The sequence below is a fragment of the Schistocerca cancellata genome, chromosome 7, assembly GCF_023864275.1.
Source record: "Schistocerca cancellata isolate TAMUIC-IGC-003103 chromosome 7, iqSchCanc2.1, whole genome shotgun sequence".
NCBI classification, from domain to species: domain Eukaryota; kingdom Metazoa; phylum Arthropoda; class Insecta; order Orthoptera; family Acrididae; genus Schistocerca; species Schistocerca cancellata.
This window is the reverse complement of record NC_064632.1, coordinates 466,269,645-466,291,839: the sequence shown is the minus strand read 5'-3', so window position 1 is coordinate 466,291,839 and position 22,195 is coordinate 466,269,645. Positions and strand designations below refer to the sequence as shown.

Below are 22,195 nucleotides of genomic sequence, written 5' to 3'. Positions count from 1 at the left end.
ACATACCAAAGACTACCATAATCATGCCTTTTGGATTATACGTAAGAATGTTTATGGCTTTTGGTTTATGCAATGCAGCTCAAACTGGGCAGAGATTTATAGATTCCATAGGCCTACCATTCTGCTTTGCATAACTGGCGTTATCTGCCAATCTGGAATGACATCGTCAGCACCTGTTTTAAATTTTTGGATAACTAGACAATATGGAGTTGTACTGAACACAGTCAAGTGTGATTTTGGGCAGCCAGAAGTGAAGTTTCTTGGTCATAGGATCTCAGCTGTAGGCTCCCTTCCTCTGACAGAAGGTAGAAGCAATACTACAGCTACCCAGACCAGCCTTAGTCAAGAAATTGCGACATTTCCTGGGTGTGCTTACTTTTTACAGGTGATACCTTCCCCATACAACAGAGCTACAAGAACCTTTCATGGCAGCATTGTTGGGTGATTATGTTAATGGCAAATTTCTTGTGCACGGAAAGATATGTGCTCCGTTTTCAAGGCTGCAAAGAAGAGCATGCCTGACACAGAGCGTTAAGGTTGATGCACCACTAGCTGCTGTTGTGGATACAAGCCATACAGCCATTGAGGCAGCACTCCAGCAGTGGATGGACAAAGCCTGGCAACCACTGGCATATTACTCACACAAACTGTCTCCTTCACAAAGGAAATACAGTACAGATGACGGGGAGCACCTGGCTGTGTACCAGACAGTCAGATATTTTCGTCTGCAAGTTGAAGTGTGAGTTTTTACCATCTATATGGACCACAAGCCCTTGACATTTGCATTCAGGCACAACAGTGTCAACAGCTCACTTAGGCAATTTAATCATCTCAAATTTGTGGCCTAGTTCATTAGATGCCTATCTAGAATTAACTACTGTCTGTCTCGGGTCAGCAGTGTCTCAAGTCCAATAGATTTTTTTCACACTTGCCCAAGTGCAACAGGAAGACAATAAGCTCAGTATATATGTCAACAACCCAGCATCAGAACTGAAGTTGCAGCTCTCGGATGCATCAAGAGAAGATACACATATGTGTTGTGATGTCTCACGAGGTCAACCTCACCCTTTACTACCACCACCTTTCAGGAGGAAAGCTTTCAACATGATTTACGAGTTTTGCCATCCAGGTGTGCAACCTACCTTCCATCTGGTATCTCAGCACTATGTGTGGCCGAGCAGGAAGAAAGACTGCCATGAGTGGGCCAGATTCTGTCTCAAGTGCCAGCAAAGCCGAGTGAGTAACATCCTGTCTCAAGTGCCAGCGATGCAAGATTTCTTGACATGTAAATACCCCAACTGACCATATTCCAGATACCACCACACGTTTTGCTCACGTGCATTTGGACTTTGTTGGCCCACTTCTTCCATCTGACGGACAGAGGTATTTTTGTTGTCCTTCATTGATTGTAATACCTGCAGGCCTAAAGCAGTACCGGCAGCCAATATCACAGCCGAGGCACTAACTTTGTCTTTCGCAACAACAAAGTTGGTGAGATGTGTGTGCCTGCTGCATATCGCTACTGACCACAGGCACCAGTTTGAGTCAGACTTGTTCGCCCAGCTGACCAAGTTTAGTGGATACAACCATCATAAGACCACGAGCTACCATCTGGCTGGCAATGGGATGATCAAGCGCAGGCGCCATTGTCTGAAGGCAGCGTTAATCGTTAATGTGCCTCCTCAGGGGACACTGCCTTAATGTAGCACTGTCCGTGAGGGTGAGGAGGTTCGTGTACTCTGGATCCAGAGGACTATGCCGGTGGTAGCGTAGCTACCAGCAAGGTCACCCATGCCGGACAGGCCGAAGGAGAGGAGCCAGACCAATGTGTCCCTCAAGGACCTGTCGAATAACCGATGCTGGTATAGGGGTGCGGAGGAAATGTCAAGCCTATTTGCCGAACTTCTGGCAAATCATCAGTGCCTGGGCGATAAGGTGGCAGCCCCACCAAGGCAATTGGAAGCGGTGGGCCAATCACCCGCCCTTCTTAAATAACCCGATTACTGAAACCGAGACGAGAATACAAAACCGGATGGATAAACTGGTAACGACCTTTGGCATGAAAAGGAAAACGAAAATTGGCTTCTGGAATATACGAACCTTGAGGGAGAGTAGCAAGCTGAAACAAGTGACAGGAGAAATGAATAACTGTAAGCTTGATATCCTGGGATTGAGCGAAGTGAGGGGGCCAGAATTTTGTGAAATGCAGACATCAGATGGAATTTCGTTTTTATATTCAGGATGTGAAGAGGAACACTGGGATGGAGTTGGGCTGTTGTTGACCAAGGCAGCAAAGAAGAGCCTTCTAGAATGGAGACCTGTGTCCAGAAGGATCATGACTGCCAGATTTAATATGAAGGTCCAAAACATTATGCTTATCCAATGCTATGCTCCCAGAGAGACATCAGAGACTGAAAAGAAGGAGTTCTATTACCTGCTACAAGAGACTGTAAGGAAAGTGAGCAAGAAAGATATCGTCATTGTTATGGGAGACATAAATGCCAAAGGTGGGAGATAACAATGAGGGTTTGGAACAGATAATTGGGGTACATGGCTTGGGTGAAATGAATGATAATGGGAAAAGATTTAGTGACTTCTGCACGAGCCATGACCTTGTAATAAGAGGGACCTTGTTTCCTCATCAGAGATGTCATAAGATAACATAGGTATCCCCAGATCATATTATAGAAAATCAAATTGACCACATCGCAGTATCCAGGAAGTTCAGGAGAAGCCTGGAAAATGTGTGGAAGAGAAGAGGAGCAGACGCAAGTAGCGACCACCATCTTATTACTGCCAGTTTCCGAATGAAGATTGTGGCTTCCAGAAAGAAACTCGAACCAAGAAATAGAAGATTCAATGTAGGTAAACTGAAAGATCCACAGGTAGCTGACGAGTTCCCGCTGGAACTCCTGAACAGATTCCAGGCGCTGGAACTGGAGATGGCTGAGGATAAGGACATGGAGGAAATGTGGACGGAAGTTAAAAATACTTTTGTGCAAGTGAGTGAGAGACAACTTGGCTTCAAAAATCGTCTGCAGAGAGATTGGATGACAGAACATACCTGGAGGAAAATCACCCATAGAAAGGAGGCCAAGGGAAGAGTAAATCAGAGCAGGACCAGGCAACAAAAAGCACAGGCACAAGCTGATTACAGAGCACCAGATAAGGAAGTGAAGAGGAGTGCGAGAAGAGACCACAGAAGTTGGATAGATGAACAAGCTGATACAGCAGAACAGGCAGCGCGCAGGGGGGGATGTGAAAGAACTATATGATATAACTAAGATGCTCTCAAAGAAAAGCTTCCAGAGGAACCGACCAGTAAGGAATACGAAAGGGGAGATACTAACTACACATGAAGAACACTCACGTAGGTGGAAGGAACACTTTAAAGAAGTTCTAAATAAGAGACCTTGGTGGGGAGGTAGAAGAACGAGAACAAATGGAATACAATGATCCTAGTCTCAGCATTGGTGTAAATGCACCCACGAAAGCAGAAATTCGGATAGCACTAAAGCAGATCAAGAATGGGAAGGCACCAGGACCAGATAATATAACATCTGAAATCCTGAAAACAGACTTGGACACCACTGTCAAGATATTGCACATACTCTTAGAGAAGATATGGAGAGAGGAGAAACTGCCAACAGATTGGAAAGTAGGTATTATCATGAAATTACGCAAAAAAGGAGATGTTACTAACTGCAACAACTGGCAGGGCATTACCCTATTGTCAGTATCGAGTAAGGTACTTTTGTGGATCATTTTAAACTGCATTAAGGATTCTGTGGAAACACAACTGATGAGAGAGCAGGTGGGTTTTAGAAAACATCAAAGCTGTGTGGACCTCATCAATACTCTCAGAATTATCCTGGAACAAAGTGCAGAGTGGCAACACACTCTCTACCTTACCTTCATTGACTTTGAAAAGGCTTTCGACTGTCAATAAAAGGGTCCAGTGGGATACTCTTGCAAAATATGGCATCCCAAAAAAGATTATTAACATCATCAAGGAAATGTATGAAGACTATGAATGCCAAGTACTATGTAATGGAGAACTAACAGACCCTTTCCAAGTTAATTCGGGAGTACGACAAGGGTGTATTCTTTCACCAACACTATTTCTTTTGGTGTTGGACAATGTGATGAAGAGAGTGATGGGGGAACAGAAGAGAGGTGTGCAGTGGGGGATGTGAGATAGGCTCAAAGATCTAGATTTCTCAGACATTTGCTTAATGGCACAATGAGACATTGAAGAGAAACTGGCCAGGTTACAGAGAGAGGGGGAAATTGAAGGCCTCAAGATAAATGTTTGCAAAACTAAAGAAATGTGGCTAAATTTGACCATCACGAATAGGCTGGCCATTAATGGAGAGGACATAGAACAGGTCCAATCTTTCCTTTATTCTGAAGTATAGTCACAACTACAGGAGGCGCTGAGGACGACGTCCATCCGCAAAGCAAATGTGCATTTGTACAATGGTACCCTATCTGGAGAAATACGAACATCCGAAAGAAGACCAAATTCCAGCTTTTCAATAGCAATGTGAAGGCTGTTCTGTTGTATGGTTGCGAAATTTAGAAGGTGACTAACCACATCAAAAACCAGCTCCAAGTTTTTATCAACCACTGTCTCCGGCGTATTTTAAATGTGAAATGGCAAGATATAATGACAAATGAAGATCTTTGGAGGGAGACAAATGAGCAACCAATCAATATACAAATCGAAGATAGAAAATGGAACTGGATTGGGCATACACTGAGGAAACCAGATGGAGCTATTGAAAGGATGGCTTTGGATTGGAACCCTCAAGGAGTTAGAAAATATGGTCGTCCCAAACAGACATGGAAAAGGATGATCGAGAGAGAAGCTGCAGAGGATGGGAAAACCTGGAGTGAAGTGAAGAGACTTGCTAGAAATCGTACCAGGTGGAGGTATTTCGTCACGGCCCTATGTTCCAGAGGGAACGACAGGAACTAAGCAAGCAGCAAGTGTTAATGTGCTGTGACGAATCTTTGAAATTGGGACTCCTCTTGGTATTACTCGGCTTACAGACAACTTTCAAGTCACACATCATCGCATCAGCAGCTGAAATAATTTGGAGTGAAACATCACGTCTGCTTGGTGATTTCATCAGCACAGAAACAATCAAGACAATTGTACAAGACCAACCAGATTTTTCACAGCATTGAAGACAGCATGCCTCCAAAATCTGGCTACCACAGGCTTCGCGACATGGTTCACTGCACTCTTTTATGCACAAAGACCCTCGAGCATTGTACTCACATGATGTTCCAAGCAGATGGCGTCAAATGTCCACTTCAAGCCCCATATTCTGGCCTCTAAAAGGTACACCAGGAATAGGAACAAACAGCAAACATTCTGGTGAATGGCAAGACTACAATTGCCTCACTGAACTAAGTAAACCTAGCATATGTATTCCACTAGACGCCATTGCCAGTGGCCCAGCGTAGATGACAACTAGCCTCCCATCAGGACTCCATGATGCATCTGTCACCTCTACAGTGCAGCGTCCACCGACTGATGCAGTACTTCCTACAGCGTGGACGGCCCGCTACAGCCACCTAGTTCGAAACTGACACTCCACTTCTGCTTGGGAGATTATGTAATGCCCTATACGTCAACCTCCATGCATTCATATGAAGTGCACTGTTATGCAGTGACAGTGCAGTTTACGTGTGCATACCAAGTGAATCGTTATCGAGTAGTTCCACACCTGGCCACTAGGAGCACTGTGTTGCACATGTGATTCATTTCTCCATGCGCACATTTACTGTTGGATTTAAATTTATTTTTTGTTGTTTTTCTATTTGACGACTCTGACACCATGCAATGAGGCTTCTGTATATCTCTTACCTCTTGCAAATGAAATAATAAAGTTTCAGTTAATTGTCATTATCTGCATCTTTTAATTGCAGATAAAGTTGAGTAACCACAAAAGAAATAGGGGTCTTAAAACACAGCTTCTGCAAAACCTAAAGCAAAGAAATTAGTTTGTCATATTAACTTTCAGCACAATTTATAGCCATAAGTAATGCATTAAATAGTTTTCTTATGCTCTCTCACTTATGTAGTATCTGAGGTTCAGTAACTACATAATGTTACTGAGACACATACTTGGATTTCAATGCAGATATATTCCAGCAAGTAAAAGCCCCTACGCCTCTCACATGCAACATTCAGAGATTATTACTTTTGTTTAGGCAGTTCTTGGAGAAGGGATTGCTAGTAATGACTAATGCTAAATCAGTAATGAAATAGAAAACTATGAAAAGGGTATTGGATGGAATGCTGTTTCACCTTTGAGAAGAGAATGTGAGAGGCAATAAAGACCGAGAAGAATCAAATAAAGGACAGAAGAGAGTCAGATATACAAAAGGTAATCATTTTCTTCTTTTAAAAGAGCACATGAGAAATAACAATAACCCAGCAGGAATAAAAAAAAACTGATAACGGTAAACAACAATACCACAAAATAAAGCAAAGAGCATAAACATTTATACAATAATACACTTTTCTGAAAATAAAATTAGAACAACTATGAACACATAATGAGTAAATGAATATGTGTGTGTGTGTGTGTGTGTGTGTGTGTGTGTGTGTGTGTGCGTGTGTGTGTGAGTGAGTGTGTGTGTGAGAGAGAGAGAGAGAGAGAGAGAGAGAGAGAGATGAAATTTGACATACCTGTTGTGACAGGCGAACTTGATACCCATGGGCAACAAAGAAGGCTCCTTCAATTGCACCTGTTGTGCCAAAGCTCCAGCAAGAACCACAGACAGATTGATCTGTAATAATATGTTGAATAATATGCAGTTATAGATAGCATGCATGCTTCAGCAATTTATTTGAAAGTACTGTGGCCACAAATATATATACAGGCAGCAAAGTTATGATTTTTTTTAAAGTTACTTTCATCAAAGACCATATGCACTGTTAGCCTCCTTGCGCGGAAGATGTGCGCTATGCTCCATGACTTCTTTTTTTTTAAATAGGAAAAACTGACACTACAATGTTCTGGCACACTAAAACAGAAATTGACAAAAAACCATCTAAACAAAAAATAAATGCTTTTTGCAGCTTAAGCCAACTTCTGGCATTTCCTTTGTGTGTGAATGTGATTAAATGTCATCTATATTATAGTAAAATGTTAGGATCTAGATTTTAAAAGTGAATTTATCTATGTTTTTTGTTGATTGTATCACTTCTTGTCTGTGTGTCATAATTTTTTGTGTTTTCAAATGCAGAGTGCTGTAGAAAAATACATTCCACACTTTAAACTCCTCTGGGCCTGGAGCAATTATCGATGTGTTGTAAGAAATCCTACCAACAAATGTACCACACAGACCAAAAATGTGGTGAAAAGCTGCAATAAAATTCCCATCGATTGTGAAAAATAAAATACTTAGTAATGAACCCAAGGACACCTAAATTATATGGACTACCAAAAGGCCACAAAGAACAAATTCCAATATTAGTAGAAAGCTGAACATCTGCTCACAAAATACTATACATCAGAAACTATTCACAATATAAAACTCAAGAACATTAACAAACAACATAAAAGACATAATAATTTTTAAAAAAATGGAAACTTCTCTACACCAATATTCCAATAAAAGAATTCATACCATATAAAACAACTTCCACAATATAGAAAATTACTCAACACATGAATGCAGGAGAACATTGAGCAGCTGAAGCTAGTAATAAGCCAGAATTACTCTGAATTTAATAATGCATTATACACACAAAAGGTGGATTCGACATGTGGCGTAGCATAGCTGGCACCACAGCTGATATATTGTTTAAACACACTAGAACAAAAAATTTTTTGCCCCACAAACATAATTCCAAAGAAAACTTTAATATATTACCATTATGTACATGACAGATTGTTCCAACACAGACATTCAACAAATACATAAAACATTTAATGAACTTCATACAGACATGAAATTCACAGTGAAAATGGATAACAATAAAACAATCAACTTTGTGGTCCTAGAAACAACAAAAATTCACGACACACATCAATTTGAAGTCTACAGAAATCATGCATCATTAATGCAAATTCCTGTAATCCTAAAACATACAAACATGCATACTTTCATATAATTATAGACTGACTGATCTACCATTACAACGATCTGCAAATAAGAAGGAATTGGGGATCTTTCAACGCACAGTACAACATAACAACTTCAATCCCAACAAAGACAACCAAATCTAAGACTAACAAAACAAACAGATACAAATTAAGATTCACAGTGACATAAAATTGACAAGAAAGGTACCAACAAAACAGTAACTAACATACAAATCACAAATATATATAGGAAATATGTCAAACAAACTTAACATAGTGCTAAAGTAAACTACAGTAAGTTTTGCATAACACACTGCACACAGCCTAAGAACAAAAAACTCACTCCAGAAAAACAAGACCACCTTTGCACACACCCAGACATGTACAAAATTGACTGTAATGATTGTCAAAAATTCTTTATCGGCCAGATAGGCAGAAATTTTGGGATTAGATAAGAAATAGACATCTATATACATCAGCTCTTGTGAGTAGATCTAATGTTGAAACTAGTATCAGTGACCACGAAGTGACTGTATACCCTGTTCATCATAAGAATAAACCTGGTGTAAGCAAACACAAATGCGATGGATTGGTCAGAAGCCATAGCACACATGAACTGGTCCTGTTGTGCTCTTTGAAGTAGGTCCTACTTACATATTAGATATATTATTACTAAGTTACATTAAATGAAACTTTACAATATTCTGATGTATTAACAGCCATCAAAGTTTTTTCTTAATCATCTTTAGCTATGTAGCTTTTAGTTCAAAAATCATGTACACTCACAGTCTCTGTACTGTTGTTCTCTGATTGTCGTGCTATTAATATGCAGTATGAAAGTGGAGGCTGCTTCCTGATCCGTAGTGAAGCACATGTGTGGAACATGGTCAAAAGGTGTCGAGAAATAGGTTGCTCTTAATGTTTTTCATAAATTTACGGGAACAAACTGCTTTGAAGTTTCCAAGGGACTGTATTCGACAATTGAGATGCTAATATAGACTGAATGTATAGTGGAATCAGTAGTGTAGTAGAGTGATAACTAAGTGCAGTTCATGGATCGCCTTGCTCATCTTTTTTTTCCATTCACTTTGAAATACCTACATCTCATAATTGTAAAATTCATCATCGTTTTTTTATGAATAATGCACATCATCTTGTTTCTAATTACATATTGCATGCAAAACTCCTGTTTTCATTTCAAATATAAATTCTTAAATATCGATATTTTATGAAAGATTGTTAATAAAGATCACTTAAATTACGATAACATAACAATTTAACTTTTTAGGATATGAACCCAAAAGAACTGATCTGGAGCCAAGGTAGACTGTTAAGCTGCCAGACGTATTGCACTAACAACACAGCTTTTACGCGTGTCAATGCCGAACTTTGGTGGGATATAGAATGGTATGTCATAAAAGAAGAAGAGCAAATGTGGCACCCTAGTAGCTTTGTGGATTCTGTTGTTCATTGACTCAACCACCGTAGCACGTGGCAATTCTAGAAATGAAATGTACTTCCCGGATTCGGAAAAGGAAGGAGCTAATAGATTACCAGACGACTGACTGTAATTAATATCTTCAGTGGCTTCAGAATTAACCAGTACAGTGAAATCCCTGCATTATGCTTTTGCAACACACACAGCTCGTTCAAAGGAATTATCCTGTGTTTAAGTTAGGAATTTTCATCACTCTTGTTTGTAATTAGAATACTACATTAGGTGGGAATGAGAGCATTTTATGCTTTCCTTCTGGACACCTATGTCTCGCATTATCCCTCATTTATGAGGGTCTAACAACAGCGTAAGACATATCCTTATGATCATACTCGACATAGCTTGGCTTCCGCTCCACGTGAAATGAAATCCAATGAGATTCCAGCAAATGCAGAATAATATGTGGTGTAATGTTTACATCAGGTTTATTCTTATGATGAACAGAGTATAGCACTAACAATAACTAAAGTACAATGGGCAATTAAAACAAGTAGGAAGATTTAAACATTCAGCAACCAAAATAAACACATAGTAGTGTCACATCTAAACACTGTGGCATGGCTGGCACTGTCTCAATGTATGACGTAAGTTGTAATACCAGAAAAGGAGAGTTGCTACTCATTGTATAGCAGAGATGCTGAGTCGCGATAGGCACAACAAAAACATTCTCACAATTGTAGCTTTCGGCCATTAAGGCCTTTGTCAGCAGTACACACACACACACACACACACACACACACACACACAAATGCAACTTGCACACACATCTGCAGTCGCAGAGAACTGAAACTACACTATGAGCAGCAGCACCAGTGCATGATGGGAGTGGCGACTGGGTGGGAGTGCCTCTCAAAGAACCACAGTCTGGTCACAGAGGAACATTCCCCTCGTAACTCAGTACAATCCAGGATTGGAGCAACTGAATTACATTCTCCGCCAGGGTTTTGATTGCCTCTCGTGCCCTGAAATGAGGAACATCCTGCCCACTATCCTTCCCATCCCTCCCACAGTGGTATCCTGCCGTCCAATAAACCTACACAATATATTTGTCCATGCCTACACAACCCCTGCTCCCAACCCCTTACCTCATGGCTCATATCCCTGTAATAGACCAAGATGCAAGACCTGTCCCATATATCCTCCCACTACCACCACCACCACCACCACCACCACCATCTACTCCAGTCCAGTCACAAACATCACTTATCCCATCAAAGTCAGGGCTACCTGTGAAACCAGTCTTGTGATCTACAAGCTAAGGTGCGAGCATTGTGCAGCATTCTATGTAGGCATGACAACCAACGAGCTGTCTGTCCACATGAATGGGCATCAACAAACTGTGGCCAAGAAACAACTGGACCACCCTGTTGCTGAGAACACTGTCAAACATGACATCCTTCATTTGAATGACTGCTTCACAGCCTGTGCCATATGGATCCTCCCCCAAACACTAGTTTTTCTGAAATGAACAGGTGGGAACTTTCCCTGCAATATATCCTGCACTCCCATAAGCCTCCTGGTCTCTCATTAATCACTGTCCTCTCCCACCCAGCCCCTACTCTGTTCCCATTCCCGAACTACACAGCTCTCATTCCACCATCGTACCCAGTCTTTTTACGTCTCTTCTTTTCCACTAACCCTCCCCTGCCCACCTCTCCCTGCCCTGCATCTAACGTCCAGACTGCACATAGCTGCAGTACCCTCTCTTCACCTTGTCCCTGCACACTTCCCAGCAGCACGTCACTGTCCGCCACCCCAACCTACTATCCCTCCCACTCCTCGCACCAGCCTCCTCCTTATGCCCACCCAGTCATCACTCCCACCACACACTGGTGCTGCTGCTTGCAGTGTGGCTTCAGTTGCCTGTGACTGCAATTGTGTGTGTGTGTTGTGTGTTGTGTGTGTGTGTGTGTGTGTGTGTGTGTGTGTGTGTGGTCTATTTTTGATGAAGGCCTTATTGGCTGAAAGCTTTATTTGTGAAAGTCTTGTTATGCCTATCTGCAATTCAGCATCTCTGCTATATGGTGAATGGCAACTTTCCTTTCCACAGAAGGTTATTTGAAGTTTTACAGGGAGCAGTGGGCAGTGATGTAATTAGCAAATGAAATACAATAGACAATGGATGGGTAGATTTGAGAAATAGTGAAGGTAGCAGAGTATCATACAGGAGGAAAGATAAGGCCCATTTAAGATCCTTGGATAACACACATGAACCTAAATTTCATTGAAGAAACAAAAAAATATGAAACCCAAGCAAATTAGTTAAACAAAAGTGACATAGATGTCTAAAAAATGAGGGTGGCAAAAATGTGAAAACTTAGAAAGCAGGAATGGTTGGGAACAATTGCAAAGTTGGAAAAAGATGCATAACTATAAGAAACCTAGAGAGTGCTTAAGAGAGCTTTGGAGAAAAAATAAGCACATGTGTGAACATCAACAGCTCAGACAGCAAGCCACCACTAAGAAATGAAGGGGAGGATCAAAGGTGGAAGGAATACGTAGGAAGGCTTTATAATGGTAAAAAACTCAATGGCAGTATTGTGGTAAGGGAAGAGGGAATGAAAGTGAGACAGGAGACGTGACACTGTAAGAAGATTTGACAAAGTATTTAAAAGATCAGAACTGAAACTACCTACCTACCTACAGAAAATGACACTCCACCTGTACTATTAAGATCCTCGTGAAGAATCAGCCATGGAAAACACTGAGGAAAAAAAAAGGCTGGTGCAGACAGGTGTGAATATTACTTAACTATATTCAAAGAAATGTGACTGATGCCTGAACAGGGACTTACATGCATCGAGAACAGGAAACAGTGCATTGAGAATGGCTAGCCATTAGCCAAAATCTGGATTTGCATAATAAAATATAAAAAAGGACGACTGATTGCTGCACTTTATAATTTATAAGCCACATAATCACTGAGAGCACCCACTTTCTGAATGGAAGGTAACCTGACTTAACTATCAGTTTACTAAGTCCTGGTAACAAAATATAGTAATAAGAATTATCAACAGAAGGATAGAACGAAGTAAAAGCCAACCCAGATGAACATCAGTTTGGGTTCTGAAGAAATGTACAATTGTCAAAGTAATACCGCCATAATGCTTATCTTAGAAGATATGATCTTAAAAGACAAGTAGAAAAAAGCAAACCGAAATTTATAGCATTTGTAAATTTACAACAATCTTTTGAAAACGCTGCCTGCAATATACCCTTGAATCCCAGAAGTTATAAGGGATAAAATACAGATAGCAAGTGGCTATCTACAGAAATGAGACTGCAGTTATGAGCCTAAAGGCATGAAAAGGAAGCAGTAGTTGAGAAAGGTGAAAGGCAGGGTTGCAGTCTGTGCCCCATGTTGTTTGAGCTGTATCTTGACTATGCAATAAAGGAGAGAATTAAAGTTCATGAAGAAGAAACTTTGAGCTTTGCCAATGACATTGTAATTTTTTCAGACAGTAAAGGACTTAGAAGATGTGTTGAACAGGATGGACAGAGCCTTGAAAAAAGGTAATAAGATGAACATCAACAAAAGTGGAACAACGGAAAAGGAGTGTAATCAAATTAAATCAGGCAATGGTGACAGAATTAGGTTAGGAAATAGCACATGAAAAGCAGTAGATGATATGCAAATGAAAAGCAGTAGATGATATATCATTTATTTTTGAGAACATTTCTCCTGGAGAAATAGCAGTCTTCATAAAAGTACTTCAAAAATGGATTATAAACAATCTTGATCGCAAAAACATTTATCTCTATGGTAACCGGTTTTGGTTAATATTTTCCCATCCTCAGACCCTCACACCAAGATGGTAAGCAGTGGTAGTGAATGGAGGAATTATTGTGACCTCCATGAATGAGCATTTGACACTCGTGGAGTCACAACACACACTCCATTCATCACCACTGCCTACCATCATGGTACAAAGGTGTGAGGGTAGTCAAATGAAGACCGAAACCAGTATAGTAGCTGTCAATGGCAGAAACAAGGAGGATATAAATTGCAGACTTGTGGTTAACAAGGAAACTGTTTCTGTAAGAGAGATTTGTATTTCATGTTAAAAGATTGAAGTGCTTGAAAGTCTTTCCTGGCGGGGAAAATGCTGAGTGTAGCATTATTTGGAAGTGAAATGTCTGTGATCAAAGTATAGATTAGACAAAATATAAGCTTTTAAAATGAAATGTTACAAAACAATGTTTAAGGTTAGATGAGTAGCTCAAATAACTAATACACCGGTACTGCATTAAACTGGAGAGAAGAATTTCATGGAACAAGTAGACTAAAAGAAGAGAGGTTGAAAGGACAGATCCTGAGGCATTAAGGACTTGTCAGTTCAGTTAGGAGGTTAATAATTGCAAAGTGGCACTAAGACCTGACTGTAACAAACAAGATCATGCGGATGTTGGTTGCAGTACTTATTCAGAGATAAAGAGACTTGCACTTAACAGACCAGTATGCAGCGCTGTAAAAAAAAAACAGTCTTCACGGTAAAGATCACAAAAAGGACAACAAAAACAAACATTTCAACAAGCCTGGATGAAATTATGACAGGTATGAAGATTGATGAAGTCTGACTTCTTAAACCTACTGTAAACACAACTAAACCTGATTAGAGGGCATAAAATTTTCAAAACTGAGTAGAGGGCATAATTTTCAGCTGTGAACTGTGTGTACGGAAATCCACAGCATTTTTATCAGTTAAAATAAAATATTATTTCCTTTTACACTTTAGCTTCACTTATTGTGATACTTACATCTGACACACACTACTTGTAATTGCTAACCACAATACAGCCACAGTATGCAATAGAACTTTGTGTCCATAGTACAAGGAACAATGGCTTTTCAGAAACCAACAAATAATGTCCAGATTTAGATTTCAGTCATAACAATGTGCTTCACACACTGAGGCATGTGGGTATCTGTATATAGTAATTGAGAGATGCACACAAATTATAGGACCCTGTTATACAGAATTACAATACTACAATAAAGATAAATATAAAAATACAAGCCTCTACATTAATGCTGAAAAGGAGGAGAAGAATTAGCTTAAATCCCAATGAAGCTACCAAAATCATGGCAAAAACAAACAAACTTTTGAACTCTCATGAAACCAGGAGACTTCCCAAAATCAACACAAACAAACCAATAAGAACCAACCATGAACACACAAACCCTCCCAACAGCCCAAGAAGTGGAAGCAGCACTCAAGGAACTGAAATACTACAATACTTGACACAGAGGACTTAAGAGTAAGTAGCATCAAACTGGAGAACATGTCATGTGATTTCGCAAGAATAGCCACCAGTTTGAAACTGCAACCACATCTAGAAAAGGCTTTTACCACACCAATCCATCAGTTCAAACACCCCAGATCGTAATAACATCCACAGTTTCCACTGAAGAAAGCAATGAAAACTATATAAAAACTGAGTGGTTGGAATGGAGGTACACACTATTTTAAGTGTAAGGCAATCACAGACAAAATATTACACGATTTGAATAACAAGACTGCTGCGGATGTTAGAATTCTTTATCGGAGAACATGACTGGTTCGCAAATTAAATTTGCACCTTCAGGTGCTTCACTGTATACAATGGGGAAAAAAAAAACTTATCAGAAATTTAGTCATGCCAAGAACCAGACAAATAAATGCTGCTTATGGGCAAAAGATAAAAGGTCCTATTTAAATCAAATAAAGCCATTCCCAACATTTATATCCAGGTATTTATTATGTCTGACTCATGAATGTGCAAGTGTCTATGATAAAATGTATTGGAGGCTAAGATCAACCCAAACCTAAGAAAGAACCCAGTAAAAACGTCAAAAGTAAGGACGTAGTAGCTATTAAAATAATTTATAGTGAAAAATAATGAAAATACTTAACAAAAACATCGCATTTGTAACATTAAAAGAGAAACAGTTGTCAAAAGTGTCACACTTTACCTCCATTATAGACAACCTGGTGAGGGAGCATTCCTATTGGCTGACTACTACCTGTAGCAAGGTCTACACAGAGAGCCGTGCATGCACAGTGTTGCAAACATTAAGCAACCAGATAGAAACAACCACATCAGAGGCTTGTTTATGGCAGCAAACATAGCAGTAAAGCTTGAAGAAAACTGTCTACACTGATAAGGGCATGTCCTGTGTATCGAACCTTAGTCTATGACAAGAACAGCATTTGATATAACCGAGCAGAAAAAAGGTGCCAGATGACTACCAAATGCATGATCAGGACCCAAACGAATGACCTGAAAAGGATAGGACTGTACTCTGAAACAACACAAATATGCGCAGAATAGCATAACAAGACATGACTGGCCAACCTCAAGATACATAGGAAATAAGACACAGAAGAAGAAGAAGAAGAAGAAGAAGAAGAAGAAGTAGATGTTTTCACCAACATTTGGAAATATGTCTGAGACTTTGTTTGGATCTACCTATGCATGGCTCCATCAAAAATTTTGACAGCAGAAAAATTCCTTGGACTTTGCAAAATGGATAAATCCATCTTCTCCACAAAAAAGGAGATATGAGCATTCCAGATAACTACAGAGGTATATCCGACTGAACAACATTTGGATCAAAAGGTAGGTAAAAACCAGGAATGCCTAAGACTATGGAGAAGTGTGCAGAAAAAAATCATCACTTCAGAATAAGTCACGGAATATTACAAGAAATGCTTAGGCACCAAGTGCACTAGGTGCCAACAAGAAGACACACAACATACATCACAGCGATAGTACTTTATCCCACACAAGGCAGAAATTCAAACCAGCCAGCTTACTAGCAGATTGACAGGGGGTGACACAAGTAGGCAGGCCAGTAGCGACTCCATCTACATCGATACTCTGCAAATCACATTTAAGTGCCTGGCAGAGAGTTCATCAAACCTCCTTCACAATTCTCTATTATTCCAATCTCATGCAGCGCACGGAAAGAACGAACACCTTTATCTTTCTGTACGAGCTCTAATTTCCCTGTGCTCCAAGACACGTGCAGCTTCTAGCAGCACACACAGGCCAAACTGTTTACAACTTTGGCTGAAACTAAGTTGAGCTAATTTAACAGTAGTGTTACTCCATAAGACAACTATTTAGGGTAACACCACAATGGCAATCAGCAGTTCCATTGCAGCCAGCAGCAACTTTAAGAACTTGTCACAAAAATTCCAAAGAACGCACTATAATACTGCTGGGTCAATATTAATGCACAACTGGGCAGACAGAAAAAAAACTTCAGGAACATTTCTGGGACTACCCAGCTCACGAAAGGACAAATAAGAATATCAAATGACTAATAGAACTACACACAACGATCAACTAGTAATGAAATTCACAGCTTTTAACCCTGAAGTAGCTGCGTCGGGTGAAAATGACCCGAGAAACTTTTCTTTTGCTTAATTTCTTTGGCACTTAACATCTCAAACTTGCAGATGGCATGTATTTTCCTTTACTGTTAAGCTGTTTCAGACGGTGTATTCGGAGTCACCACTGCCTTCACTGTACTTGATTGGGCACAATTGTTTGCATGTTCACACTTATTTTTCACCTGTGGCCCAATGGGAGTGCAAGTGTTCAACTGCAAAATACAGAGGCAACAAGAGTACAAACAACTGCATTTCTTCTTTCCTGCATAAGTAAATCAAATAATTTACCAATATTATTTTTATTTCATATTTTCTTCTCTCAGTCGAAAGTAATGTGACTTGCATCCACCACTAAAATGGGAGATCAAGGAAATAATCAAACCCCTCAAAAACAATAAAACACCAGGGGAGGATTCCTTAACTGCAGAATTTTAGAAACATTCAAATAAAAGATATCTGGTCAAGCTAACTCGAATCATTCAAAACATTTGGCTAACAGGAGTGATTCTCAAAGACTGGAAGACAGCCTTGATCCAGCCACCGCACAAAGTAGGCGATAAAACTGATGGTAACAACCACAGAGGTATTTCTCTCCTATCGATTACCTACAAAATCTCATCAAAAGCACTGTTAGCAATTTATTTGATTAGTATAATTTACTTTTTGTTCCAATTGATGCATAGTGAAGAGATCCTCCAGGATGTAGAACATGTCAGAAAAAAAGAATACACAAAAATAAATATTTCCAATGAAAAACAAATATGCTAATGTATATTCCATAGATCCAAAGTTGAGTGATCATCATGGACATGGAACAAGTAAACAAAATTTTTGAATGTATCTTCAATTACGAGGCAATAAACACTAAATAGAAAAATCATTTTACAACAGTTATATACAATGAGTGCATTATTGCACTGAATTTGTACAGACGTCAGATTGTACTAATACTCGCATCATTTGATATCATTAGTGACACTCACATATACCAGTCAGTTCTACTAAGAAAGTCATCAATGGAGTAGGAGGAGTTACCGCCGATAAAACCTTTAAGCAGCTCTTAAACTGAACTTGATTGGTAGTTAAACTTTTTACAGATGCTGGCAAGTAACTGAAAATGTGTGCTTCTGAATAATGGACACTTTAAATCTTTGTGAAGATTATTCTTATTTGCAGAATTGGTTCCGTAACTGAGCTGTTGGTTTCAAAAAAAATATATATTTTAATAGCAAATTTCATTCAGCAGTAGTTTATATCCCCAGTGTCCTAAACAGGCCTCTGCGGGATGTTCTTGAGCTTACAACATAAATAATTCTTCTTATAAGTTTCTAGAGCTGGAAAACTTTAGCTTGGCTTGATGAATGGATCCAAAAAATAACCCTGTGTGATATTACAAAATGAAATTGTGCGTGGTACGTCAGCTTTTTCATTTTTATATCCCCTACATCTAACAACTTTCACATTGCAAATACAGTTTTGTTTAGGTGGTTCAGCAGTTTCTGTGGTGTGCTCTTCCAATGTGGATTTATTATCAAGCTGTAATTCCAACAATTTATCACTATCCACTTCTTGTACCAGTTTATCATATTTTAGGCATATGCTGGTGGGAAACCTCTTACAAGTTCTGAACTGCATGTAGCGTGCCTTTCTAAAGTTTAGTGACATAGAATTGGCTACGAACTATCTATTAATGCCCGTGAAAATTTCATTAACTGATTGTTCTAAGGCCACACCTGATTTGCTATTTATTGTAATGTTTATATCATCTGCAAACTAAATAATGGCATCTGGTAATGTTACTGATGAGCAATCACTGATATACATAAGAAAAGTAAAGATCGAAAATGTAACCTTGTGGGACACCACATGCAATTAGTTCCCAGTTGGATGATGTATAATAATTTAATACATGCCTCTTTCCTAATGAGAGCCTCTGTTTCCCGTCAGAGATATAGGATTTGAACCATTTTGCAGCATTTCCTGTTACACCGTAGTATTTCAATTTACTCAAAAGGATATTGTGAGTGATTTACACGATCAAATGCCTTTGACAGATCACAAAATATACCAGTAGCCTGTAATTTATTATCTAATAAATTGAATACATTTCCACTGTTTGTGTACATGGCCTTCTCAGTATCGGAACCCTTTATAAGTCCGAATTGCAACTTTTACAATATATTATTTGTAGTCAGATGGTACCTTCAAAGTCTATTAAACTCAGAAGCACACTCTTTAACATTGTTGACATTTTATCATAACTACCAGGAAATTTTGATTTTAAAGGTTTTTAAGGAGAATGTTACATCTGGTGGGGTAGTGGTTTTAGAAAGAACAGGGCATATTCAGAGTGGATTTTCAACTTAAAGGAAATAATACCATATAAAAAAAAAAAAAAAAAAAAAAAACTAATTAAATTGGTTGACTTTAGGAATGTCTATGACTCAGCTGATAAGAAGTCACTGTGCGAAATTCTCAATGAACTCTGCATGTGTAGTAAAAACCACACCTCTAATCAAGCAAACATTCATAAACACCCATTCTGAAATGAAATTTATAGGTGAAAATTCTGGAAGTTTTGAGACCAAAATTGGAGAGCCAGAAAGGATGGTCTCTCTACCCTGCTACTTGTGTCCTACAAGAAGTCATAACAGAATGTCATTAGCAAAATGCCATAACAATGAGGGAGTTAGAATAGTTGACAAAACGGGCACTCTACAAATACACTGTCTTAACATTTGCAGATGACCATGCCATTTTTGCAGCCACTGAAGAGACAACTGCTGCAAGACCAAGCTTAAAAATCAGGCTGCAAATCTCCTTTGACAAAACCAAGTTCATGACAACAATTAAGGCAGCCCCTAGACAGTGGAAACTACATATGGAAAAACAGAACTAAAAAGTTCATAATCTAAGAAGTAACTGAACAAGGCATTTCTGGGAAAAAAGCAATTAACATAAGGGTTAATACGATGAAAACAACATACTACCTCATGAAGGGTCGTAGGTTTTCCTTGTGAATATGCTGCTTGAAAAAGTCTTGGGGCATGCAGCCAGATTGACTGATCACTGGAGAACAAATTTTCAACAGCTTAATGTGCCATAATCATCATCATCATCATCATGTTACTCCTGCTGATTGACATCCTGGACCAGTGCGCGATTTATATACCGGTTGTCTCCAACCTCCACTGACCCTATGTATGGACTGTGCCGTGTGCTTGATGTAGCTCACACCCACTGCCCAGGATGTCAGTCAGCAGAAGTAACTCGATGATGACATGTTACACCACTGAAAATTCATTCTACAGTGATCAGTCAATCTGGCTGCATGCCCAAGAGACTTTCAAGCTGTTTACCTATGGAAAAAAAGGGCAATGATGGAAGCAAAACAAATCATAGAAAGAAAAGTACTAAGGAAAATTTTGGAACCAGTTAAATAGCAATTACAATACAGAAGATGCCATAATAGTAAACTTTACATACAGACTGAAAAAATTAGGAGATATGGTTAGGAAAAGATGAATCCCAATGGACTGACAAAAAGACGGTTCATATATTCAGTAAATAAAAAATGCATAACACATACTGCAAAGACATTGGAAGGAACAGGGATGAACTCTACATTATTCCAAAAGACACTGAGGAATGACTGCCACTCAAAAGCAATTGCAATTTTCTAAAGGTTTCTGTGAAAAACCCAAGAAAAAGACTGAAGCCACATAAACAGAACAAAGAAGAGAGAAATATACAGAAATGTGGAAGGAAAGAAAGGGGAAACAGTTGCAATAACAGTAGTTCATAGAGGCTCATATGCAAAAGAAGGAGACAAACAATGGTAACGATGATTTCACATGAAGGAAGAAAGTTACGATCTGAGAGAATGTAGTAGCAATGGATCAACAGGAAATCAAAGCTTTCTTTTTTTTTTTTTTTTTTAAAAAAAATTGACTAAAGTGGTCCAAGAGCATGCAAACAAACACAATGAAGAACAGTTCCATTAGCTAGTAACATGCAAAAGCTGTAAGTATTTCATCCCGGTGAGTTATTTTGAAGCATTATATTGCTGTTTACCTTTAACAGGAGTGACTGCTCCATACAGGCGCCAGTCAAATGTACTAGGAAGTCCATTCTTCAGTTCAACAGATACATTGTAAGGGAAGGGCTGACCACCATTATAGCCTGGTGTATATTTGCGACCACGGAGTGCTTGCAGTTCCAAGTCAGTTCTATCGGCTAGGTGGTTGACTGCCAGTGTATAACCCACATTTGCACGGTTTTTTGAATGAATGAACCTTTAAATAATTTACAAAATGATAACAACAAATCAAACATGAGATTTGTGAAATCTGTCTAGAGAGTATAGATATGCAAACATGTGAATTAGTAAATAAATACATTCTGGTAGTATAAATGAACACTGCTAACTAAAATATAAAAACTACAAACAAGAACTATATTAGGTAAATTCATTAGTGCTGATCATTTCTTTTTGTCCTCCTCTTTCTCCTTTTTTTAATTCGAAAACTATTTTTTCCATTCTGACAGCCAGCTTGCAAAACTTTCGATGCCACACCAATAGTTGTCATATTACCACTAAAAATCAAATTGACTGTATGGAGCAATTTATTACTGTAGATGACAATGGGTCAACCAATTAATGCAAGAAAGGGATCAGTAAACAAATCACTATGTTAGTAGGTGGTCATGCACCAAAGAAGTAAGTTGATTTTTTCTATCAGGAAAGTCAGGGACAGCGTTTTCTGGTATGAGAGAAGATAAATAAAGAAGGAGGGGGATTAATACCAGTACAACACAATTTTTACCAGGAAGATGTTTCAGTAATGGAAAAAATGAGGAACTGAAACTTATTGCTGCAACATCCATCCCTTTGATGTTCCTCTCTAGCATCATATGGACATAAATTTGTGACGAATACGTTTTTGGTGAGATGAGGAGGCTATGGCAACTATACTTACTTCTCAGAGGCTCTACTTCTGGGATGGAATCCAGTCACTGGAAAAATGTTGACCTGTGTGAGGCCAACTCGCACTCCATCAAAAAATAATTAATTTTAGAGAGAAAAGGACCTTTTGCAAGCACGTGGAAAACTCCACACCTTGTCACAGTGCGTAGTTGATCTGCAGCTGGAAACTTCTCCAACCAGAACCTATCTGCAAACAAAACCTGTAACTTCCTACTTCCTCACCTAC

General features: G+C 39.1%; 1 protein-coding gene across 1 annotated transcript in view; it reads right to left on the bottom strand.

The window, feature by feature from the left end:
• Positions 1-22,195, bottom strand: part of LOC126092116 (digestive cysteine proteinase 1) — a 72,943-nt gene that overhangs the window by 26,097 nt on the left and 24,651 nt on the right. The window contains exons 7-8 of the mRNA XM_049907555.1: positions 21,057-21,277; positions 6,707-6,807 (exon numbers count right to left, since the gene is read on the bottom strand). Of these exons, the coding sequence (XP_049763512.1) occupies positions 6,707-6,807; positions 21,057-21,277 (322 nt within the window). The remainder of the gene's footprint in view (positions 1-6,706; positions 6,808-21,056; positions 21,278-22,195) is intronic.